The 25,942-nt window shown below is 48.3% G+C and overlaps 1 protein-coding gene across 1 annotated transcript in view; it reads right to left on the bottom strand.

The window, feature by feature from the left end:
- PPP2R1A (protein phosphatase 2 scaffold subunit Aalpha) overlaps window positions 1–18,174 on the bottom strand; it is a 38,972-nt gene extending 20,798 nt beyond the window's left edge. The window contains exons 1-3 of the mRNA XM_033228896.1: window positions 17,807–18,174; window positions 5,699–5,789; window positions 1,667–1,767 (exon numbers count right to left, since the gene is read on the bottom strand). Coding sequence (XP_033084787.1) covers window positions 1,667–1,767; window positions 5,699–5,789; window positions 17,807–17,884 — 270 coding nt within the window. The 5' untranslated portion in view covers window positions 17,885–18,174. The remainder of the gene's footprint in view (window positions 1–1,666; window positions 1,768–5,698; window positions 5,790–17,806) is intronic.
- Between the last annotated feature and the right edge of the window lie 7,768 nt (window positions 18,175–25,942).

The raw sequence follows: 25,942 nt of genomic DNA, 5'->3' as shown, positions 1-25,942 counted from the left end.
CTAGCCGGGCGAGGTGGCGGGCGCCTGTAGTCCCAGCTACTCGGGAGGCTGAGGCAGGAGAATGGCGTAAACCCGGGAGGCGGAGCTTGCAGTGAGCTGAGATCTGGCCACTGCACTCCAGTCCGGGCGACAGAGCGAGACTCCGCCTCAAAAAAAAAAAAAAAAAAAAACACCATCAAGGGCCGGTGCCACACTGTATCTGTAGCAACAGGGAAATACAGAATCACTGGGGGAGTGGTGCAGAGGCAGAGGCAGCAGCAGTGGCCCAGGACTCTGAGAACAGTGAAAACCAGGGGACGAGGCAACTTCTAAGGCCTTCCTTCCCAGATCATCTCTCAAACAATGCTTCTTGTTGGGATCTGACCCATCTTTTTTTTTTTGAGACGGAGTCTGGCTCTGTCGCCCAGGCTGGAGTGCAGTGGCGCAATCTCGGCTCACTGCAACCTCCGCCTCCCGGGCCCACGCCATTCTCCTGCCTCAGCCTCCCGAGTAGCTGGGACTACAGGCGCCCACCACCTCGCCCGGCTAATTTTTTGTATTTTTAGTAGAGACGGGGTTTCACCGTGTTAGCCAGGATGGTCTCAATCTCCTGACCTTGTGATCCGCCCGCCTCAGCCTCCCAAAGTGCTGGGATTACAGGCCTGAGCCACCGCGCCCGGCCAAGGGATCTGACCCATCTTTGTGTCCCTAGCCATCACCTAGCACGGGACACACAGGCAGGCAGTGGGGTGCGGATGTGGCAAAGAGTTAAATGGACAGACCGAGAATCCCAGCTCTGCCATCTACAAGGCATACAATCTTGAAGAGACACTTAACCTCTCAGTGCTCCAGGTGGCTCACCCATAAACAGGGAATCCCTCCTACCCCAAAGGCTGGATATGATGTCACAGCAACAATAATGACAATTGCAGTTAACATCTATTAGTACTTACTAAGTGCCAAGTACTGTGCTAGGGCTCTTCAAGATAATTTTTTTTTTTTTTTTTTTTTGAGACAGAGTCTGGCTCTGTCGCCCAGGCTGGAGTGCAGTGGCACGATCTCGGCTCACTGCAAGCTCCGTCTCCCGGGTTCACGCCATTCTCCTGCCTCAGCCTCCTGAGTAGCTGGGACTACAGGCGCCGTCACCTCACCCGGCTAGTTTTTTGTATTTTTTGTAGTAGAGACGGGGTTTCACCGTGTTAGCCAGGATGGTCTCGATCTCCTGACCTCGTGATCCGCCTGTCTCAGCCTCCCAAAGTGCTGGGATTACAGACTTGAGCCACTGCACCCGGCCAAGATAATTTTAAAAGGTTTTCATAATCCCATTTTGCAGATGAGAAAGGTACAGCACAGAGAGGTTAAGTAATTCTCTTACAAATCATACAGCAGCAAATAAGTGGTAGAACCCAGCCTGACTCCAAACCCACAGCCCTGTATGTAGAATCCCAGGTGAGGCCTGGCACTGGGCACCTACCTGACCACTAAATAGAAAGGATGACAACTGCACCCTGAGTTCACAATATTAAAAGCCACCACTGACTTGTGGGATTAAAGCAGATGTCCATGGCCTAGCTGTTGTGACGTGATCCCCACGCTCTCCAACATGCTCCCCTCCCTGCCCTAGGTCGGCAGGGCCACGGGCCTGACCCTAAGGGGTGGGCAAGAGGACTTCCTGCCTTCCACTCACCAGCAGGCAGTGCACGTACTCTGGGCCTCCCACCAGGGTAGTGAAGGTTCCCAGCTGTTCTGCCAGGGCCAGGAGGACCTCGTCTTCATCATAGATGGTATCTGTGGAACCAAGACAGACTTCGTGACTATCCCACCTCAACTCTGACCCCAGCCCAAGCTCAGAACTCACGGACTCCATTCTGCTTCCTCAGGCTGTCAGCACTCAGTTTCCCCATCCGCCCACTTGCTCCCCACTCTCCACCTGGGCTGACACAGAGATCACGGCACAGGCTTGGCTGGGATGAGAGAGCCCTAAGTCCTGCTTCTACCCTCTAGCAGGTGCAGAACACTGACTGAGTGATTCCACCTCTCTGAGTCCCAGCTTCTGCGTCTGTAAAATGGTGTTCACCATCCCTCCCTCGTAGTGAGGGTTACAGTGAGGAGCAAACACGACCAGGTGTATAAAGCACAGAGCAACGTCAACGAGAGCTTTTTTGGGGTCCAGCTTCTCCCCTCAGCACTGTTCTCTCTGCCAGAAATGTCTTTTTATCTTTGGAGATTCAGTTTAGCTACCCCTTCTTGGAAGACTTCTAGGATGTCCGCTGGAACACCTCCTCTGGGCTCAGTCTCCCTCTCCCTCCATGCCACCTTTACCACACCCTTAACATAGGCTATAATCAGCGAGCCCAGGACTGGCTCCTCTCTATGCCCCAGTTCCTGCCAGAGCTGAGCCCAGACAGAGAGCAATTCAGGTTTGCTGAACAAATGAATACGTGAAGGGAAAATCTGTTCTGTCCCTAATGCCCACATCCAAAGGCCTCTCTCTTAAGCTCCATCCTCTCATCCCTGAGGCAGTGGGAACTGCTAATCCCTGCATAGCACAAGATGTTAATATGCCTGGCATCTATTACCACTTAAACCTCCTGCATTTAAGCTGGGTATATGGCAATCCAGCAACAGACTACATTTCCCAGACGCCCTTGCAGTTGGCAAGGCCATGTGACCTTGCTCTGGCCAATGGGATGTGAGTGTAAGTGGTGGGTTCAACTTCTGCGTCACCTCATCACAACCGTCTCATTTTAGTAGTCATTATCATCATCCCCATTTTATGGTGGGTTCAAATCTTGCTTTACTGTTGGGTGCTTATACAGCAACTCACTTCATCTCTCTGAGCCTTTCTCATCCCCAAATCACAACGGGCTATTCTCACTTCATAGGGTTGTTCTGAGACCAAAGAGAAATAAATGCTTTCAGTGAAGAGCTCAGCACAGGGCCCAGTAGGAGGGTTAGCATCTCTGCCTCTTCCTTCAATAAATAAATTCTCGCCAATATGACTCTGGCTACACTGTTCTTAGGCTCGTTCCCAGCCTCAGTTTCCCTGGCTCCCTCTGCACACAGTTAAAACCACCCTCACTGTTTTCTTTGTCCCCTGAAGACCTTATGCATATCCACAGACTCAATTCTTATCCATCTCTATCTCCAGTCTAGACCTTATAGCCAAGCAATGCTGCTGAAGGCCAAACACCTGGGAGCTGCCAGCACCCTGTCTTTCCACCAACCCACACAGAACTATCCTCCTTGGAAGGGTTGGCAGCTCCTTCTGAGCCAAGTCTGTCAACCCTCCCAACCTAAAGTCACTCTGATCATCACTAGCTGTCAGCTGGGAGACTGCAACAGCTTCTTACCTGGTTTTCCTGCTTCCACCTTTGCCCCTACACCATCTGCATCTCCCAGAACCCAGAGTGACTCTTTCAGGTGTAAAAGAAATCCTGACACTCTTTCATTTCAATCTGCCAATAGTTTCAAAGAAACCTGATCTCACATGTTGTGGTCACTGTTCTTCTCCAACCTCATGTCCTAGTCTCACTCTCCCTTAACAATCTTACTCAGCTCATGGCTACCTCACTGCTATTCTTTCAACACGCTGAGCACACATCTGCCTCTCCTCACAGCCTGAAATGCTCTTCCCACAGAGTCCCACATGGCTGGTGCCTCCGTTCCACTCAGGACCCTCTCCCATTAAGCTTCCATAAAAACCCAGAGGGTTCAGAGAGCTTCCAGATGGTGAAACATGTGGAGGCTCTTGAAGGGTGGTGGGCTTAGGGAGGGCAAGCAAGCTCCAGGCCCTTTCTCCCATACCTCACTCTATGCATCTCTTCATCTGTATCCTTTGCAATATCCTTTATAATACACCGGTAAACATAAGTGTTTCCCTGAGTTCTGTGAGCCTAATCAAACCCAAAGAGGGGGTCGTGGGAACCCCAACTTGAGGCTGATCGGTCAGAAGTTCCAAAGGACCTGCAACTGGTGGGCAGGGTTGGGGACAGTCTTGGGGACTGAGCCATCAATCTGTGGGATCTGACACTATCTCTGCAAAGACAGTGTCGGAACTGAATTAGAGGACAACCAGCTGCTGTCCACTGCTCAGTTTGGGGAAAAAACTCCAGACATATGGTCACAGAAGTCATGTTCTGTGTTGATTGCTCTGGTGTGAAAGTAGAGGAAAGATGCAGAGTTTTCCTTACACACCCCGACTGTTAGGTACTGCTCTCATTAGACTCCTTTACAGATAAGGCAAATGAGGCTAAGAAAGGTGGAGTGACCTACTCAGGTTTCCTAGCAAGTCGGCAGCACAGCTGCTTGTTTCAAACCCAGGTCGTTCCAGTATTTTTCCTCTACAACTTCTTCACCACTTTATTATCCTGCCATGCCTCAGCATTCTAAAGCTTTCAAGTCTCCCCAACAGTTCACCAATAGAAGCCACCTGGTTTGGGGCCATTTGTTCAGTATCATATGAGCAGACTCTTCATGTAGCGTTCAGTCAGACACACCTGCACCCCTCAGTCACTAGAAGTGCCACTGCAGGTGAGTCACTGCACCTCTTTAGGCTCCAATATCCCATGTGTCCAGTGCGGGGAGGGGTAACAACCTCAAGCTCCTTCCTCCCCAGGGTCATCACTAGGTCCAACTAAGACGATCCCATACACAAGAGTTTAATTAGTGACAAAGCATTCTAAACCTTCAGCTGTGATTTCCGCTGGTATGAAGTATAAAGCATGAAGCAGTAATGGGAATAATGATAACAGAGGATTTACTATTAATTGGTAGTCCAGTCTGTGTCAGACAGTGTACTAAGTGCTTTACCTACATCCTCACAGACAGCAGTGCTTAGTAACAGCCTGGCAGCTAACGCTTTGGCAGCACGTACTGCATAGTGTCATAAGCACCTTACAGTATCTTATTTAGTCTTCGTGTTAAGTTACATAATTATGCCCATTTCACCTGTGAAGAATCTGAAGCAGGTAGATGTAAAATATCTCGCCCGAAGTCACACACCTAGAAAGTGGTAGAGCTCGGATTTGAAATCAGCCATTAACCAATGCTGTCAAGTTAAAGGCCAGAATTACTACGTAAATATCCCTTCTCAGTTACCTCCTAACTGCACGACCTTGGGCAAATGAATCACGTCACCTCTCTACACCTTGGTTTCTTCATCTATAAAATGGGGACAGTAGTATTACCTGCTTAAGGAACTGCTGTGAGATTAACCGGGTGAAAGGATGGTGATGTATGTTTACTGAGTACAGGCAGCTTTCTAAACACTTCATATGAACTCAATTCTCACAAGATACAGTGTAGAACACCACCTGGTATATAGTAAGCATATCATAAGTATTAGCAATTGTTATTAACATTGAATGTTCAGATCAACACTATGGCACATGGATGATTATCCCAATCTACAGATGAAAAATGTAAGAAACAGATAAACTAACTTGTCTAAAGTCACCAGCTTCCAACTGTTGGAGCTGCAACTCAAACTTGGTTCTATCTGCCTCTAGATCCCTCTCACCAATGCCTGCCTCCAGCATTCCAGACCATTCTGTTAGAGCAAAACTGCACTTCTCTGAATCCCTTTTCCCACTCCATAATGTCTAGCACAGGGCAGACATTCACAAACCATATGTTAAATCCACAAGTCTTCTCTTATCGAGTGAAAAACACCTCCCAAGAGTCCCCACATCTGGGTCCCAGGGCTCCCCTTCATTACCTGTAAGGAAAGGCAGAAGCTCACTTCGGGTCCTTTCGACCCCAAGGGCCAAGGCGATGGTGGACAGCTTCTTGATGCTGTTGAGGCGAAGCTAATGAGAGAACAAGGAGAGGAGGGGAGAATGTTAGACATTCCAGACACACACGAGTTCGGACAGCTCTGAACCCAGTCAGCCCCTGGAAGCCTTGCTTGGTTACGCGTGAAGATGCTCAACAGTAATTTGGCAAACACCCACCAAGAGACCCTGTGACCTCGAGCTAATCATTAAATAACAACAATAGTAGTGGCAGCAGCAACAAATGCAAAAGAACATCCCTTGGAAGCAACACCTCCTCAGTTGAACTTTCCAAGACCACTCTGTTGAAAACTGTACTCCCTCTCCTCCTCTCTCTTCATCACCTTCTCCTGTACTTAGTACCACATAACATGCTAATACACTGTACTTTAACAGCAGCAGCCACTTTATAACATGCTTCCTCTGTGCCAGGTCCTCGGCTAAACACATCCACACACCTGCACCCGTCACTACTAGCTGGAGTCCCATTTTACAGACAGGGAAACAGGCTCGGGGAACAAAAGCCCCTCTCAGGGTCAGAGAGCTAAGATCACATGGAGCAGGATTTAAAGCCAGGATTGCTGGCTAAGTGATCACAAAAGAACAAACAACACTCCAGCCTGGGCAAAAGAGTGAGACTCTGTCTCAAAAAAAAAAAAAGAACAAACAATATTACAATAAAATGACGACAAAAACAAGAGTAGCATTAGCAGTAGTAATAATATCACCAGTATAGGAGGCTGAATGGCAGCCTCAAAAAGTTGCATCCCAGTGATGAGCATGTCAAAACAGAGTCTTTGCAGACGTAGTTAAGTGTGTCCAGATCATTCTAAAGGGAGGGTTAGCCTTAGATCCAATGACAGTGTCCTTCTAAGAGACAGAAAGGAAGACAGATACACAGAGGGGAAGGCAAGCATGTGAAGATGGGTGGAGAGAGCAGGTGATGCATCCACAAGCCAGGGAACACAAGGAATTGCTGGCACCACCGGAAGTCCTAACTTCCAGAAAGGCATGGAATGGGTCTCCCTCAGAGCCTCCAAAGGAACCGACCCTGCTAAGACCTTGATTTCAGACTTCTGGCCTCTAAAACTTGTTGTGTTAAGCTACCCAGTTCGTGGTGATTTGCTGTGGCAGTCCTAGAGAACTATTTTATTTGGCTAACAAACATAATAGATCTCATGCCAAGCATCCACATGTTGCGACCTCATTTGATCCTCCAGATCCTAGAGGAAAAGCATGGCTAATGTCCTCTTTTCGCCACTTTGGAAAGTGAGGCTCAGAGAGGTAAAGACACCTGCTAAAGCCAGCACCAAGGGAGTGTGGGATCCAAAGCCAGCTGCTCTGACTGCAGGCCAGACTGTGGAACTCTCCCCTCATTTCTTCATCTCCACCACGATGCCTCTCTTATTATTAATAGCTCCCAGCACTGTCACAAGAATGGAATGAGCTCATGTGTGTAGGAGTGGGAGGAAATGCTTTCGCGAGTGGGAGAGTGACTAATGGTCCCACAGGGGACCTTTCTTCCTGGATAGAGGCAGAACAGGTAGGGACAGGGCGAGGTTGAGGAGCAGGACCTCCCTCAGCCTGTTCTGTTCTGAGGCCCCACGTAACTGAGACGAGGTCTACAAGTGACTAACATCCTGCGTGAGGGGTTCTCTGGTCCAGGAGTCCAAGTATCTTTGGGATCACAGACGATGAGCATCTGATGAAGTGTTGTGATAGTCTCTCCTCAGAAAAATGCACACAGTTAATCTTTCATACATGTGGTCCAAAACTTACCATCCTGGCATGAAACGGACCTCAGGATAGAGTACTACAAAACCTGCAACTGATTTTCAGCTAAAAAATAAAACGTATATAGAGACAGACCTATAGAAAAATAAACAACTAATATGGCAAACACTAACAATCACTGACCTGGGGTGTCTAAGTATAGAGGTGCTCACTGCACTAGGCTAAAAGTCAGCAAAACTTTTTCTATACATTCCCAGACAGTAACTATTTTCAGCTTTGCAAACCTAACTACTGAACTCTGCCTGTGTAGCACTGAAAGCAACCATAGAACCAGAACTAGAGAAGCAAACAGGCATAGCTACGTTCCAATAACTTTATTTGCAAAAGTAGACAGTGGGCTGAATTTGGCCCATGGACTGTAGTCTGTTGACCCTTGTATTAGTCTTCCAACGTTATGCAAGTCTGAAAACTTTCATAATAAAATACCATGGGGAGGCCGGACATGGTGGCTCACGCCTGTAATCCCAGCAATTTGGGAGGCCAAGGCAGGCGGATCACGAGGTCATGAGATTGAGACCATCCTGGCTAACATGGTGAAACCCTGTCTCTACCATAAATACAAAAAGAAATTAGCCGGGCGTGGTGGTGCACGCCTGTAATCTCAGCTACTGGGGAGGCTGAGGCAGGAGAATGGTGTGAACCCGGGAGGTGGAGCTTACAGTGAGCAGAGATCACGCCACTGCACTCCAGCCTGGGCGACAGAGCAAGACTCCGTCTCAAAAACATGAAAAAATTAATTAATTAATTAAAATAAAATAAAATACTGTGGGGAGTATTGACCTAGTTGTCTATTTCTTTCCTCTTTGTTTTCTCCAAGTTGATCTGTGTGTTATTCTCTCAGCTGAGCTATGGGGAAATATACACAAGGGCTAGGGCCACACTAGGTGAGCAGCAGTCCTGAGGACAATGAGATGGTCCAGGGAATAATCACAATTAATAATCACAAGCGTAAATGTCAGAACCTTAGCAACAAACATTTACTGTTTGCTACGTGCTTGGCAGCATTCCAAGTGATTGACATGGATGATTTAACACACTGAAGCCTCCTAACTGCTTCGAGGTATGTATTGTTAGTAGCATACCCACTTCACTGGTGAGGACACTGATGCTCAGAGACGAGGCTGTCACTTACTGGAAAGCAACGAAGCTGGGCAGCCTGACTCAATTTCAACATCATGCTGTCATTTAGGCAAAAATGTCTGTATGACAAAGCTTCCATAAAAACCAAAGAGGATAGGATTCAGAGAGCTTCCCAATAGCGGAACACGCAGATTCTTGGGGGGTGGCATTTCCAGGGATGGCATGAAAGCTCCCCGTCCCTTCCCCCATAGCTTACCCTATGCATCTCCTCATCTGTATCCTTTGCAATATTCTTTATAATAAACCGGTAAACCTAAGTGTTTCCTGAGTTCTGTGAGCCGCTCCAGCAAATTAATCAAACCCAAAGAGGGGGTCGTGGGAACCCCAACTTGAAGGTGAGGATGCCCAAGAGGTGGGCCCATGACAATCAGGCTGCTCTCCCGTGGCACAGAGTCCCCTTCCTCCCACTGCTGTTCTTTCGGATTCTGCTTTTGGTTTCATTAAAAGTGTTTCTTCAGGCAGACAGCATCATCAACGCTTGAGAAAGGTGGCCTACGGTGGTACTACAGGGCTGCAAAGTCCAGGTTCAAGGCTGAAGTGCTTACATATTAGCTGTGGAATCTTGGGCAATCCTTGTACCTTTCTGAGCCTCAATTTTCTCATCTGTGAAGTGGGGATGATGAGAATACCTACCCTCAGAGGGTACATCTGTCTTGAGTACAAAATGACATTCTACAAGGACACCCTAGCACTAGGGGAAGATTAAAAATGGCAGCCGTGTCAACCACGCCTCACTGACAGCATCCTGATTTTGTTCAGATTATTAAGAAGGACACTGTGGCACTGGTCCACTTATGTTTCTTTTCCCTTTTTCCACCATGACAGAATAATAACAGCAAATACTTCCTCAGTCTCTACTACGCCCCAGGCTTTAATGTTTTAACTCATTTAACCCTCACAATCCCATGAGGGAAATACAGAATCCCCCATCTTAAGGCAGAGAACACAAAGGCACAGGGAGGTAAACTGCATACAGCTTACTGGTGGCACAGCCAGGATTTGAATCCCAGCCACCAGGTTCTTAACCAGTACTATGGATTCATATTCGCTGTTTTTTCTTTTTTGTTGTTCTTGCTGTTGTTTTGAGACAGGGTCTCGCTCTGTCACCCAGGCTGGAGTGCAGTGGCACGATCGCAGCTCACTGTAGCCTTGACCTCCCGGGCTCAAGTGATTCTCCCACCTCAGTTACCCAAGTAGATGGGTCTACAGGCAGGTGTCACCAAGCCCAGCTAGTTTTCTAACTTTTTGTAGAGATAAGGCCTCACTATGTTGCCCAAGCTGCCCTCAAACTCCTGAGCTCAAGCGATCCTCCCACCTCGATCTCCCAAAATGCTAGGATTACAGGCATGAGCCACTGCGCCCGGCTTTGTTTTTTGCGTTTTTTATTTTGTGGAGGGGTGGGGTGGTGCCATGGATCCCCTTAGTAGGTCTAATAATGAACACAATTTTGAAACAGAGGTGAACATAAATGACACTAGAAGGTATGTATAATAGTAGAAATGACATGTGAACACATTCTGGGACAGTCACAGGTTTTGCTAATACTATCTATGATATACTATAGGGATATTATAATTCATAACAGAAGGGAAGTTAAATGTAAGTTAGAGGTTAATGAAAATAAAGATGTTATAATTCCCAGGCAGGTCCAAACTCATGGACCTGCCTAGGAATTGCAGATGATCCCCAAGTTAAGAACTCCTGTACTGGGCTACACTGCTGCTCATCATCCTTGGTTTTCAGCTGTACACATGACCCCTGGAAAAAACATTTCTGAATTGCCTTTGCATCTGAATGTGACTATAAGACTAACATCTGGCCAATAAAATCCAAGTGGAAATGTTTTGTGCAGCTTATAGGGATGGTGTTCACACTTATCTTCCCTCCTTCCTGTCTGGAATGGAGTTATAATGGTTGGGGCTTCCGCAGCCAACTTGGGGACCTGAGGTAACCTGGGGGACAGGGAGGGTAGAATGGAGGACACAAGCAGCGTATAATGGTAAGAGCCCAGGACCCTGACACCAGGAAGTGCCACAGCAGCCTGGACTGCCACCAGACATTTTGGGCATCAGTCAGAAATAAACTTCAAGCTCATTTAAGCCCCTGTTATTCAGAGTTTTCCTACTACTTATAGCCAAACTTAACCTCAACTAACTCTGCACACGACCTAGTTCTGGCCAAAGAAACAGACAAGCAAGTCTGCTGAGGAGATTCAGGAGAGATTTTCCTCCTTAACAAAAGGGAGGAGGGGAAGAACCTCTGTGTCCTAAGCTGGCCCCTGGTAAACTGCACGAAAAAGTGCAGTCCCACTAGGACAGCAGCTGCTGCTGGAATCTTACAACCAAAATAGGCCAGTAAAAAAAACCGCATTTCTGTGATATTTTTAAGCCGACCCAATTCTGTGATAGCTTTGAGCTGCTGAACTTGCTATATGAGAAATAAAAAGAACCCTTACTTGTTTAAACATCTCTTGGTTGGGGTTCCTGTCACATTCCTGATAGAAAAGCTATTAATATCATCATTAAGAAATCTTGACTGGCGGTTGATCATGTCATATGCTGAGGAGAATTCCCTGTGTACTGACTATCTCCCAAGCATGTCCCCACCAAGCACCTGCTATAGTTTTGATACTGTGAAATACAGATTTGGGCTCAGTCCCCATTTCCTTGTATACAACTCCTCAAATCCTTGGAATCTCCAAGGTGGGTTTTGTATGCTAATGTTGACTGACACCTTCAGGATGGGGTCCACAGTCACTGGGAAGACAGTCATGGAAAACACAGAGACATGATTAGAGGGTTGGGATTTTCAGCCCCGCCCCACACCCTCCGGTGAGCGGAGAGGGGCTGAAGGTCAAGGTGATCACCAGGTTTAATCAATCCTGCCTACCTAACAATGCCTTTACAAAAACCCATAAGGACAGGGCCTGGGAGCTTCAACATAGCTGAACACACACAGGTTCCTGGAGGGTGGTGCCCCCAAGAGGGACATGGAAGCTCCACACCCCTTCCACCATAGGTCACCCTATGCCTCTCTTCATTTGTATTCTTTATACTATCCTTTATAATAAACTGATATACTTAAGTGTTTCCCTGAGTTCTGAGGGCTGCTCTAGTATATTCATCAAACCCAAAGGCAGGGTGGTCATGGGAACTCCAACTTGAAGCAGGTAGATCACAAGTTCTGAAGGCCCAGAACGGCAACTGAAGGCGAAGGTCAAGGTGCAGTTTTGAGCCCTGAGCCCTCAACCTGTGAGACCCAACACTGTCTCCAGGTCATGTGTGAACTGAGCTGGAGGACACCCAGTTGGTGTGCGCTGCAGAACTGATTGCTTGCTTGGTGGTGGAGAAGAATCCCTCCCCCAACAACACACATTTAGTCACGGAAGTCTTCTTCTGTGTTGTTGATTGTTGGGTTGAGAGAATAGGAATTGGGATTTTCCAAAGAGTCCACCTATATATATGGTTCCACGACAGCACTTACCACCCTAGACTGGGACTCTCTGTGTCCCAGCAGGCCTCAGCACAGAGCCTGCTCTGTGGTGACTTAACAAATAAAATCCCCCTTTCCACTACATGCACCTGTGGAAAGGGGACCCACTTTTAAAGACCCATCCTGCATTCAACCCAAGGAGCCTTCCATAATATGAATCTATATGGTATAATCCCACATGTAGTATGTCTTCCCTTCACAATCAGAATAAAAGCTAAGGCCCTACTCTGGCTTACAAGGCCCAACACAATCTTACCCTAGTCTATTGACCCATTCTCACTGGGCCTGGCTTGTCACAATGGCTTCCTTGATAGTAACCAAAAAAACAAACAAACAGCCCAGTGTATTCCCAATCCAGGCCTTAACACTTGCTGACTTGGTCCCACATGGTTCCCCAGATGCCCCATTTCCTCAGGTCTGCTCAATCCCCACCATATGACTACCATAGGTAAACCAGCACACTAAACAAGCCAATTCTGGCCGGGCGCGGTGGCTCAAGCCTGTAATCCCAGCACTTTGGGAGGCCGAGACGGGCGGATCATGAGGTCGGGAGATCGAGACCATCCTGGCTAACACGGTGAAACCCCATCTCTACTAAAAATACAAAAACTAGCCGGGCGAGGTAGCGGGCGCCTGTAGTCCCAGCTCCTCGGGAGGCTGAGGCAGGAGAATGGCGTGAACCCGGGAGGCGGAGCTTGCAGTGAGCTGAGATCCGGCCATTGCACTCCAGTCCGGGCGACAGAGCGAGACTCCGCCACAAAAAAAAAAAAAAGCCAATTTCACTGCATCTTCACAACCAGGCACATGCTGATTCTTCATCACTATCCCCATTTTGCAGATGAGGAATCTAGGCTCAAAGAGGGGAAAGTACTGCTCCAGGGGCACACAGGGAGCAAACTGGCAGAGTGGGGGTTCAAACTTCAGTCATCCTCAACTCCTCCCTCTACATCACCCACCAGCAAATCCCATCAGTCCCTCTCAACATGTCCTGACTGTAACCACACTTCCCCACTACGTGCTAACACTGGTCCTGGGTGCTCTGTAAAGGCACCTCAACAGGACCAGTGTTCCTGCCCAACCCCTATGACAGCCAGAGGAAAGATCCTTTAAAATTATATCAGAACCCATCATTCCTACTCAAAGCCTTGCCATTCCCCGCCCCCCTCCGCCATCTTCAAGGCTTTCACCTTGGCCCACAGGCCTCACCTGATCTAGTCCTGGTCTAGTCCTCACCTCCCACCACTTTGCCATTCTCTCTGCCTCAGTCGGCCTTTTTGCTGTGCTTTGAACGCATCCAGCATCCTCCCACTCCTGGTCTTTGTATCAACCATTCCCTCTGCCCAGACTGCTCTTCCACGACCTGTTCATTTCATTCAAATACTTGTTCAACACCACTTCCTCAGAGCAGCTTTCTCTAACCTCCCTATCCAACACAGCAGCCCCAGGTGCTTGCTCCATTCCCTGTACCTGTCTTATTTTGTTCTTTTTTTTTTTTTTTAAGACAGGGTCTTGCTGTCACCCAGGCTCTCACCGCAGCCTGGATCTCCCTGATTCGAGCGATCCTTCGACCTCAGTCTCCTGAGTAGCTGGGACCACAGGCCTGTGGCATCACACCAGCTACATTTTTTTTTTTTTTTTTGGTAGATACAGGGTCTCACTTTGTTGCCCAGGCTGGTCTTAAACTTCTGGGCTCAAGCGATCCTTTCACTTTGGCCTTCCAAAGTGCTAGAATTGGTCAGGTGCAGTGGCTCATGCCTGTAATCCCAGCACTTTGGGAGGCCGAGGCAGGCAGGGAGTTTGAGACCAGCCTGACCAACATGGTGAAACCCACTCTCTACTAATACAAAAATTAGCCAGATGTGGTGGCGGGCACCTGTGATCCTAGTCACTCGGGAGGCTGAGGCGGGAGAATCACTTGAACCCGGGAGGCAGAGGTTGCAAAGAGCAGAGACGGCCTGCACAACAGAGTGAGACTCTGTCTCAAAAAAAAATATATATAACCAAAGTGTTAGAATTTGGCTTGAGCCACCATGCCCAGCAATTTTTCTTCTTAGCAATTACTGCCACTGACATCCCATTACAGATCTGTCTCCCATACCAGAATGTAAACCCCGGAAGGGCAGCTTTGTTCCCTACTGTACGTCTAGTATCTAAAACAGAGTCTGGCACATAGGAGGTGTTGATAAATATTTGCCGAACAAATAAATCAAGACTACAGGATTTCATAGCCTGTGTTCCTTCTAGTATCCTGAACTATCTCAGACACAACTAAAATATTTGGCATATGAATATAATCAGCAACCGTGTGTCCCACCCTAGACTCTATTCCACCCTTAGGTCCTACTTCCTTTCCTGACTCCTCCACTTCTCAGCTGCACAGCTTTGGCTACGTTATTTATGGTGCTTCGGTTTCCTCATCTGGGAAGTGTGGACAAGGACAGGACCTACTTCAAAGAGTGATTATGAGACTTCAGTAAGATTGTCAGTGTTATTCCTCTGCACTGTACCTAGCATAGAGCAAGCACCCAGTAATTTGTTACTCAGATGGTTTAAGTCAGAGGTTGGCATTTTTTTCCCTGCAACAGGCTAGACAGCAAATATTGTAAGCTTTGAGGGCCAGACCATCTCTGTTACAACTACGTAACTCTGGGCTGTAGCACAAAAGTAGTCCATAGGAGCTTCCAGACAGATGAACACCTAGTGGTTCCTGGAAGGTGGAATGCCCAGGGAGGGCATGGAAGCGCCACACGTCTTCCCCCAAACCTCACCCTGCGTGTGTCTTCATCTGTAGCCTTTGTAATATCCTTTAGAATAAACCGGTAAGCTGCCTAGCTCTGATCCTGGCACAAAAACAACTCCCTACAAATGTCTGCTGGTTAGTGGATGGATGGATGGATGGAAGGATGGAACGACAGACAGCTGAAGGAAGTGATCCTGGAGTTAAAAAAAAAAAAAAAAAAACTGGCTGGGCATAGCGGTTCACGCCTGTAATTCCAGCACTGTGGGAGGCTGAGGGGGGAGATCACCTGAGATCAGGAGTCTGAGACCAGCCTGGCCAAGACGGGAAACCCAGTCTCTTTTAAAAACACACACACAAAAATTAGCCAGGCGTGGTGGCCTGAGCCTGTAGTGCCAGCTACTCAGGAGACTGAGGCGGGAGAATTGCTTGAACCCGGGAGGCGGAGGTTGCAGTGAGTCGAGATCACGTCAGTGCACTCCAGCCTGGGCAACAGAGTGAGACTCCATCTCAAAAAACAAAACAAAACAACAACAAAAAACTATGGCCATATCTGTTCCCTCTTCCTGGGAGGCTCTTCCCCACCTTCTTTCAATCTCTTCTTAAATTCTGCATCCTCAGAGGGGCCTTGCCTGATTGGCCTACTTAAAATGGATCTGCCCCACCCCACTTTGTACTTGCTGTGCACTCTGCCTTTAGGTGTGTTCTCAAACTTGATCTCAACAAGGCCTCCCTTCACCACATTTTAAAACTGCATCCCCCAGGCCGGGCACAGTGGCTCATGCTTGTAATCCCAGCACTTTGGGAGGTCAAGGTGGGTGGATCACCTGAGGTCGGGAATTTGAGACCAGCCTGACCAACACGGAGAAACCCCATCTCTACTAAAAATACAAAATTAGTTGGGAGTGGTGGCACATGCCTGTAATCCCACTTGGGAGGCCAAGGCAGGAGAATCGTTTGAACCCGGGAGGCAGAGGTTGCAGTGAGACAAGATCACGCCATTGCACTCCAGCCTGGGCAACAAGAGCCAAACTCCGTCTCAAAAACAAACAAACAAAACCCCTGCATCTCCCATCTCTCTTATTTTTATTTGTCTCCCTACTGCTTATCCCCAGTATACTCTGTTTATTGTCTCTCCTCACTGCAAAGTAAACTCCCCTACTGCATACCAGTGCTTAGAGCAGTGACCAGCACAGAAGAGACGGCCAATTCAATATGGATTCACTGCCACAACATCCTGTTTGTTTCCTTCCCATCACTGTTCACACACTCATCTGTTCAGCTCTGTTGACCTGTTTCACACCTGAATCCTGTATAGCAACTGGTGTCTCCACTATATCCCCAGCATCATACCTGATACATGGCACGTGTTTACTGAACAAAAGAATTCATACAACCGCCCTATAAACTAGATAATTATCCCCATAAAAGAGAAGAGGAAACAGGCCTAGAGAGATTAACTAACTTGCGCATGTCAATCAGTGAGAAGTGGAAGGGCCAGGAATACAACCACAACCGGTCTGCCCCCAGAAACAGTGATATACCAGGAACCTAGGAGGCGGGACCCACGTTTGGCAGGTTACCCAGTGCACCTTGTTCAATTTTATAAATGCGAAAACTGAGACCTAAAGGGAGGATGGGACCTCTTTAATCACCACTCCCAATAAGCACAGCTAATATGTATCAGGCCCTTACAACAGGTCTGACACCATTCGACTTTTTATTTGTGCCATAATTCGTTCAGTCCCTCACAAGTCCGTCCAGCAAGACCAGGACTACAATTAGCCCGTATTTTATGGAACACGGAGGCCCAAAGCGGTGAAGTAACTTGTACAAGGTCACACAGCGGGTGGCAGCCCGGCTCAGAGCCTTGGGCCACCGCATCCCATAACCAGGAATGTTCATCCGGGCTGGGCGCGGTGGCTCACGCCTGTAATTCCAACACTTTGGGAGGCCGAGGCGGGTGGATCGCTTGAGGTCAGGAGTTCCAGACCAAGGCTGGCCAACATGGCGAAACCCGTCTCTACTAAAAACACAAAAATTAGATGGGCGTGGTGGCTCGCGCCGGTAATCTGAGCTACTTAGGGGGCTGAGGCGCGAGGATGGTTTGAACCCGGGAGGCAGAGGTTGCACTGAGCCAAGATCGCGCCACTGCACCCCAGCCTAGGCGACACAGAGGCTGTCTCAAAAAAAAAGAAAGAATGAATGAAATGTTCATCCGCTTAGCAAATCCTTCACTCCCTATCCTGATCAATGGGAGGATCCGGGGAGATGGGGAAGCGGGTTTCTACAACCTAATTCGGTCTTCAGTTTGGCTAGTCCCCACCTTTGAGGGGGGGTGTTTTTGCGTCCCCGTCCTCTTAGGACACCTAAACCAAAATGAGAGGTAGAGGAAGAGCAGAAATTGGGATGGCAGGCCTTCGTCTCTCGGTCCCCACTTGGGCCAGCAGTCGAAACCCAGAAAAGAAAAAAATCTTCCCAGATCCTGACCCATCAGGCGGCTCTCCTCTACTCGGAGCAAGTCACAAGCGCCCCACATCTCCAAGGGGCCATTCAGAGGCCGCCGCCAATCACAGAGCCCTCGTCTCTCCCGGACCCAGTCTGCCGACCCCAGCCCTGGCCGCAACCTCCCAGGACCGCGTACCGCCGCGCGCACCGAGCAGGCCCGGGACCCTCGAGGCTAGCGCAGGCCCCCGCCCTCCACTGGACCGACACCCAATCAAGGGCGCCGTCTCAATGAGTCCGGGCACTCGGGGAGATAAGAGACGCACGTTGATTGGCCGCCGCCCCTTCCGCCACTCCCAGCGAACGCTGAGTCTTCTCCGCGAGGGCTGCCCATGCCCCCAGGTACCCCTCCTCGTCTTCCCCAAGTCCCCCGTAGCCTCCGTACCTGAACGTCCTCGTTGCGGAGTTCGTCTATGAGCACCGCGATGGGGTACAGCGAGTCGTCGCCGTCGGCCGCCGCCATCTTGGCTCCGTCCCCGTTCCTGTCAGACTGCGGCCAGCGCTATGCTGAAACGGGGGGGGGCAGAGCTGGGAGGAGGAGGAAAAGCACGCGTGGGGGCGCCCGAGCCAGTTTACAGGGGCTGCTCCACGGCCATTGGCCGCGCTACGCCGGCCTAAGCCCGCGTTTCTTTGGTCCGGACTAGTGAAGTCCCGCCCACTTCCCATTTGCCATTGGTCGAGTGAACGAGATTTGACTAGTTTGAGCCTAGGAGAGGGGGAAGAAAGCGGAAGTCAGCCGTGTCCTAGCGACCAAGATTGTACCCGCCCTCGTCGCTGCTAACAACGACCGGGACGAGCAGTTGTTTCTAGCCAATGAGGGGTGATAGGGGGAGGACGCTAAGCCTGACCTTTGGTGGGTCCCGGGGATGGTTTCTGCGCGTGCGTCAGTGGTAATACGTGACGTCATGTGGGGAGCGGGAGGGTGTGCAGGTTTTGGGTTACCCGGCCGTGGTTCCGCTGCCTGGCGGGCTGGCTCCCCGCGCTTTTGCGCAGCCGGAGGAGGGAATGAGACTTTTATTTGTGTTTGATTTATGCCAAGGCCCAGAAAAGGGAGCGACTTGCCCTGCTGTCTCTCTTTTTCTTTTTCTTTCTTTCTTTCTTTTTTTTTTTGTTGCTTTTTTAAAGACAGGGTCTCGCTCTGTTCCCCATGCTGGAGTGCAGTGGCGCGATCTTGGTTCACTGCCGCCTGGACCTCCTCAGGCCTCAGTCTGCAGAAATAGCTGAGATTATAGGCTCGCGCCGCTAGGCCCGGCCAGTTTTTTAAAGAATTTTTGTGGAGACGGAGTCTCACTGTGTTGAGCTCAGTTGCCTTGCTCTTTGGATGAAACCAAGCCCCTCGGGCCGGTATTCAATACCCTGCCTAGGCGCGTCTCCCACCTCCGTTTTTTACCTTTTATCTGATGTCCTGGAAAATCAGAGCTGCCTGAGCACATCTGGCGTTTTCGTGCCAGCAAGCCTCCTTGCCCAAGCTGTACGTTCTCTGTACGTTCTGCCTTTCTTACTCACTTCTCAGATTCTCAGATCTCTGCGTACATGCTCGTTCTCTAGGCTTCCAGAGCCACCAGAACCTCTCTGTCTCTCCAATCCCATCTATGTGTCTCAATCCCAGAGCCTCGGCTGTGACTATGCATTCGAATCTGTTTCCTCCATAGAGTGGGAGCAGGATTGGATCTGACTAATCTCTGTTTTTAAACTCTTCAACAAAGCCCCACCCCCCCACCCCCGCAATCTTAGGACCACTCTGAGGGAGTTGGATGGGGATGGTAAGGCCTGGGATGCTCTCTCTTCCTTTATTCTACTACTTGAAGGGCTGGGCTGAGCTAGCACTCTGACAGGTCTGAATACCCACAGCATCTATTTCTTTTTTCTTTCCTTCTTTCTTTTCTTTTTCTTTCTTTTCTTTCTTTTCTTCTTCTTTTTTTTTTTTTTTTTTTTTTTTTTTTTGAGACGGAGGCTCGCTCTGTCGCCCAGGCTAGAATGCAGTGGCCGGATCTTGGCACACTGCTGCCTCTGCCTCCGGTGTTCAAGCAATTCTCCTGCCTCAGCCTCCCGAGTACCTGGGATTACAGGCGCCCACCACAACGCCTGGCTAATTTTTGTATTTTTAGTAGAGATAGGATTTCACTACTTTGGGCCAGGCTGGTCTCAAACTCCGGACCTCAGGGTGGTCTGCCTGCCTTGGCTTCCCAAAGTGCTGGGATTACAGTTGTGAGCCACCGTGCCTGGCCCAGCGTCTATTTCAGATACCCTTACCCACTCCAGTTAGGAAACTGCTGCTCATAAAAGTGGGGATGGGGGTTGAATATTTCAGTCCCAGCCCTCCATATTCCCAGGATTCCCCTCAGCCCCGAGGCCTCTGAGGCTAGGGATCTTTTTAGCTACGCGTGCCTCTCAGGCTGTTGGTGTCAGGCTGCTTGGGATGTTGGGCTGGAGGCCTTTGAAGTGCCTAGGGCCTAGGAATTTTCAAAGGCTTATGAGCCATTATAAATCTCAGAAATAGAATAGAAACAAATTATGGATTCCAAAATGCCAAAACAAAACTGCAAACTTTAATAAGTATTCAGCAAATACCTATGCAAATCAATACCTATACAGATCAATGCCCATGATAATAGCTACAGTAAAGTGTATTCAATAAATTCATTCATTTAACCCTGACGACAACTCTATAAGATATATAAAGTACCAACATCATCCTAATTTAATGGATGAGGAAACTGAGGCATAGAGAACTTTAGGAATTTGTCCAATGTCTCATAGATGGTAATAGTGGTGCTGGGATTTGTTTGTTTGTTTGAGACAGGGGCTTGCCTTGTTGCCTAGGCTGGGAGTGCAGGGACGCAATTCGTGCTCAGTGCAGTCTTGATCTCCCAGGCTCAAGTGGTCCTCTCACCTCAGCGCTTCCCTCCCAACCCCCAGTAGCTAGGACTACAGGTATGTGTGACCATGCCTGGGTAATTTTTAAATTTTTGTAGAGACCCCTGGGGTCTTACTATATTTCCCAGGCTGGTCTCAAACTCCTGGGTTCAAATGATCCACCTGCCTTGGCTCCCGAAGTGCTGGGATTACAAACATGAGCCACCCCACTCGTCTGGTGCTGGAATTTGAACCAGGGCAGTCTGACTCCAAAGGCTTGCTTGACTAAAACTCAGCTTTAATATAATGATACAGGCCAGGTGTGGTGGTGGCTTATGCTTGTAATCTCAACACTTTGGGAGTCCAAGGTGGAAGGATTGCTTGAAGCCAGGAGGTCAAGACCAGCCTGGGTGACATAGCAAGACCCCTATCACTGCAAAAAAGAAAATTAAAGTTAACCGGGTGTGTTGGCACATGCCTGTAGTACATCAGGTACATCCCTGTAGTACTCAGGAGGCAGAGGCAAGAGGATCACTTGAGCCCAGAAGATCGAGGCTGCAGTGAGCCATAGTCACACCACTGCACTCTAGCCTGGGCAACAGCCAAGACCCTGTCTCAAAAAAATAAAAATAAAAATTATATATACACATATAATATTTAATGTGGTGTTTCAGATTATTTTACTATACCTGAGTTCATAGGGGGGTGGAGTGTACAAAAGCAAGAGATTCTGGGACTAGGAGACATTCCTGATGTTGGGTCTTGGGCTTTCCTAATCCTCAGTTTCCTTTTTTATTTGAGACGGAGCTTTGCTCTTGTTGCCCAGGCTGGAGTGCAATGGTGCAATCTCGGCTCACCGCAACCTCCGCCTCCCGGGTTCAAGCTATTCTCGTGCCTCAACTTCCCGAGTAGGTGCGATTACAGGCATGCACAACCACGCACGGCTAATTTTTGTGTTATCAGTAGAGATGGGGCTTCTCCATGTTGGTCAGACTGGTCTCGAACTCCTGACCTCAGGTGATCCACCCACCTTGGCCTCACGCCAGGGATTACAGGTGTAAGCCACCAAGCCTGGCTTTTTTTTTTTTTTTTTTTTTTAAAAGTACAGATGGGGGTCTCACTATGTTGCCTAGGCTGATCTCGAACTCCTGGGCTCAAGTGATCTGCCTTGGCCTCCCAAAGTGCTGGGATTACAGGTGTGAGCCACTGTGCCCGGCCCTGATCCTCAGTTTCTACATATGTAAAATAGGGAAGTACACTATTTGATAGATTATTGCATAAAATATTGGACATACCAACTATGGATTATTAAACAACTATTCAGGAAAACCACTTAGATCTATGTATATGGAATAAGAGGAATGGGGACAATATATGTTGAATGGAAAGTGGAAGTTACAAAGTGTCTTAGTTCAGGCTGCTGTAACAAAATACCATAAACTGGGTAGCTTATAAACAACAGAAACTTGGCCGGGTGCGGTAGCTCACGCCTGTAATCCCAGCATTTTGGGAGGCCAAGGCGGGCGGATCACAAGGTCAGGAGATCGAGACCACAGTGAAACCCCGTCTCTACTAAAAATACAAAAAATTAGCCAGGCGTGGTGGCAGACGCCTGTAGTCCCAGCTACTCGGGAGGCTGAGGCAGGAGAATGGCGTGAACCTGGGAGGCGGAGCTTGCAGTGAGCCAAGATCGCGCCACTGCACTCCAGCCTGGGCGACAGAGCGAGACTCCGTCTCAAAAAAAAAAAAAAAGAATTAGGAAAGTTTCAGAGGCCGGAGGCAGTGGCTCACGCCTGTAATCCCAGCACTTTGGGAGGCTGAGGCTGGCGGATCACTGGAGGTCAGGAGTTTGAGACCAGCCCGGCTAACATGGTAAAACCCTGTCTCTACTAAAAGATACAAAAATTAGCCAGGTGTGGTGGTGCACACCTGTTACCCAGCTACTCGGGAGGCTGAGGCAGGAGAATTGCTTGAACCCTGGAGGCGAAGGTTGCAGTGGGCCGAGATCTCGCTGCTGCACTCCAGCCTGGGCAATGAAGCAAGACTCAGTCTCAAAAAACAAAAAAAAAGAATTATGAAAGTTTCAAGATTTTACCTATTTGTAAGCTAACAATTTACTTGGTTAAAATTTCAAGGATAAGGCCAAGCGCAGTGGCTCATGCCTGTAATCCCAACACTATATGGGTGGCTGAGTTGGGTGGATCACTTGAGGCCAGAAGTTCGAGACCACAACATGGTGAAATCTCGTCTCTACTAAAAATACAAAAATGAACTGGGCATGGTGGCACACGCCTGTAATCCCAGCTACTTGGGAGGCAGAGGCATAAGAATCCCTTGAACCCAGGAGATGGAGGTTGCAGTGAGTCGAGATTGAGCCACGCACTCCAGCCTGGGCAACAAAGAGACTATGTCTAAAAAAAAAAAAAAAACCCCGTCTCTACTAAAAAAAAAAAATACAAAAAATTAGCCGGGCGAGATGGCGGGCGCCTGTAGTCCCAGCTACTTGGGAGGCTGAGGCGAGAGAATGGCGTAAACCCGGGAGGCGGAGCTTGCAGTGAGCTGAGATCCGGCCACTGCACTCCAGCCTGGGCGACAGAGCGAGACCCCGTCTCAACAAAAAAAAAAAAAAAAAAAAATTCAAGTTTGCTTTAAGAAGACGTGAGATTCTGGTGTCAGGTCCAACAGACTTTATTACTGACAACACAGGAAAGAAGCAGAAACTTGATACTCACGTCAATCCTCTTGCACTTCAAGTCCAACAGGACTGATGAGAAAGGGTCTGGACAGATGCTTTGCATATAGTGAGTGTGTGATGCAGTGAGTGTGTGTCACAATGAGGAATCCTGAGTTTATAAAGCAGTCTTTGAAGAGGGCTATAGGAAAACCTCCCCAACCTTTGTTTCACACGTAGGCATCATTATTATACATATATTTTACTGTGGTTAGGCAAGAAATTTGCCTTTGGCCATGGGGACTCGCTATTGCTATCTTCCTAAACTGTTTGCTATACAAACATTCTTGGCCGGGCACTGTGGCTCATGCCTGTAATCCCAGCACTTTGGGAGGCCGAGGCTGGTGGATCACCTGAGATCAGGAGTTCGAAACCAGCCTGACCAACATGGTGAAACCCCTGTCTCTACTAAAACTACAAAAATTAGTGAGGCATGGTGGCGGGTGCATATAGTCCTAGCTGCTTGGGAGGCTGAGGCAGGAGAATCGCTTGAACCCAGGAGGTGGAGGTTGCAGTGAGCGGAGATGGAGACATTGCATTCCAGCCTGGGCGACAAGAGCAAAACTCTGTATCAAAAAAAAAAAAAAAAACACACAAACAGGCCGGGTGTGGTGGCTCACATCTGTAATCCCAGCACACTGGGAGGCCGAGGTGGGCAGATCATGAGGTCAGGAGTTCGAGACTAGCCTGGCCAGCATGGTGAAACCCCGTCTCTACTGAAAAAATACAAAAAATTAGCCGGGCATGGTGGTACGCACCTGTAATCAGAGCTACTCGGGAGGCTGCTGCAGGAGAATTACTTGAACCTGGGAGGTGGAGGTTGCAGTGGGCCAAGTTCACATTAGTGCACTCCAGCCTGGGTGACAGAGTATGACTGCATCTCAAATAAAAAGGAAAAAAATGGAAATCTTGTCATTTGTGAAGAGTTGGACGAAACTAAAGGATATTATGCATAATAAAATAAGGCAGACACAGAAAGACAAATAATGTATGATCTCATCTTTTTTTTGTTTTTTGTTTTTTTTTTGAGACGGAGTCTCATTCTGTCACCCAGGCTGGAATGCAATGGCGCAATCTCAGCTCACCACAAGCTCCGCCTCCTGGGTTCACACCATTCTCCCACCTCTGCCTCCTGAGTAGCAGCAACTACAGGCGCCCGCCCCCATGCCCAGCTAATTTTATTTTTGTATTTTTAGTAGAGATGGGGTTTCACTATGTTGACCAAGCTGGTCTTGAACTCCTGACCTTGTGATCTGCCTGCCTCGGCCTCCCAAAGTGCTTGGATTATGGGCATGAGCCACCGTGCCTAGCCATATGACTTCGTTTATATGTGGAATCCAAAATAGTCAAACACACAGAAGCAGAAAGTAGAATAGTGGTTGCAAGAGGCTGAGAGGTGAGAGGAAAGGAAAAGCTGTTGGTAAAGTGTGCAGAATTTCTGATGGAGATGGGGAAATTAAAAAAGCAAAAAGCAAAAAAAACAAAAACAAAAACGAAACTGTACAAAGTTTCAGTCCTGCAAGATAAACAAGTTCTGGAGATCTACTGTATAACATAGGGCATGTGATGAACAAATACTTGTGTTGTACATTTAAAACTTTGCTGAAATGGTGGGTCTTATATAAGATCTTACGTTATCGCAAAAGGAAAAACAAAACCAAAGCAGAGTAAAGAAATGAACTTGAAGGGAATTTTTGGAGGCGATTGATAAGTTTATGGCATTAGTTGTGATAATAGTTTCAAGGATGTATACTTACTTCCAAACACATGAAGTTGTATCTGTTAAATATCTACAGTTTTTTTATGTCAATCATACCTCAATAAAGTAGTGTCTCTCTCTCTCTCTCTCTGTCTTTCTTTTTTGAGGTGGAGTTTTGCTCTTGTTGCCCAGGCTGGAGTGCAATAGCATGATCTCAGCTCACTGCAACCTCCGCCTCCTGGTTCAAGCGATGATTCTCCTGCCTCAGCCTCCCAAGTAGCTGGGATTACAGGCATGTGCGACCATGTCTGGCTGATTTTGTATTTTTAGTAGAGATGGGGTTTCACCATGTTGGTCAGGCTGGTCTCAAACTCCCAACCTCAGGTGATCCACCCACCTCGGCCTCCCAAAGTGCTGGGATTACAGGCATGAGCCACCACACCCGGCCTAATAAGGTAGTTTTTAAAAGCTCAAAGAACCCTGCAGAGCCAAGACTCCTAGGAAAAAAAAAGAACAAAAACAAAAAGAAAAATGCAACAAAATAGTATTACCATATAAAACTAACTGCTCTCACAAGGGACACAATTATGTTAAAGGGAAGACTCACAGATTCTCCCAATCAAAATGAGTCGAACTGTACAAATTGGAGAATAGATTTGGGAGAAAATTGACCTATATAGATGGAGAATATAAAATGTTGAGGGAGAGAGGAACCAGGAGAGAGAAGAGCAGGACAGCAGGGTAAGGGGTTGCATAGGTGAAAGGGAAGAGCTTCAAGCCCCCAATGGCAGAGCAGCCCAGAAGGGACTGGAAGTAAAATAATTACAATAAGATTATGAAACTGTTTCCCATGGAGCTGGATGGCATCTCTTTCCTTGTGTGTCAGTCATACAGTGTATTTAATAAAGACCAGGGTTGGGCATGGTGGCTCACACCTGTAATCCTAACTCTTTGGGTGTCCAAGGCAGGAGGATCACTGTGGCCAGAAGTTTGAGGCCAGCCTGGACAACATAGCGAGACCCCATGTCTAAAAAAAAAAAGCCCAATGTGGTGGCTCATGCCTGTAATTCCAACACTTTGAGACATCAGGGCAGGAGTATCACTTGACCCAGGGGTTTCAGAACAGCCTGGGAAACATGGTGAGACCTCATCTCCACAAAAAGTCCAAAAATTAGCCAGGCATGGTGGCGTGTGCCTGTGTTCCCAGCTACTCAGGAGGCTGAGACAAGAGTATC

Source organism: Trachypithecus francoisi, unplaced genomic scaffold, assembly GCF_009764315.1.
Source record: "Trachypithecus francoisi isolate TF-2019V2 unplaced genomic scaffold, Tfra_2.0 Lachesis_group12, whole genome shotgun sequence".
Classification (NCBI taxonomy): Eukaryota; Metazoa; Chordata; class Mammalia; order Primates; family Cercopithecidae; genus Trachypithecus; species Trachypithecus francoisi.
Note: the sequence above shows the minus strand (reverse complement) of the source record. Positions and strands in the feature narration are given on the sequence as shown.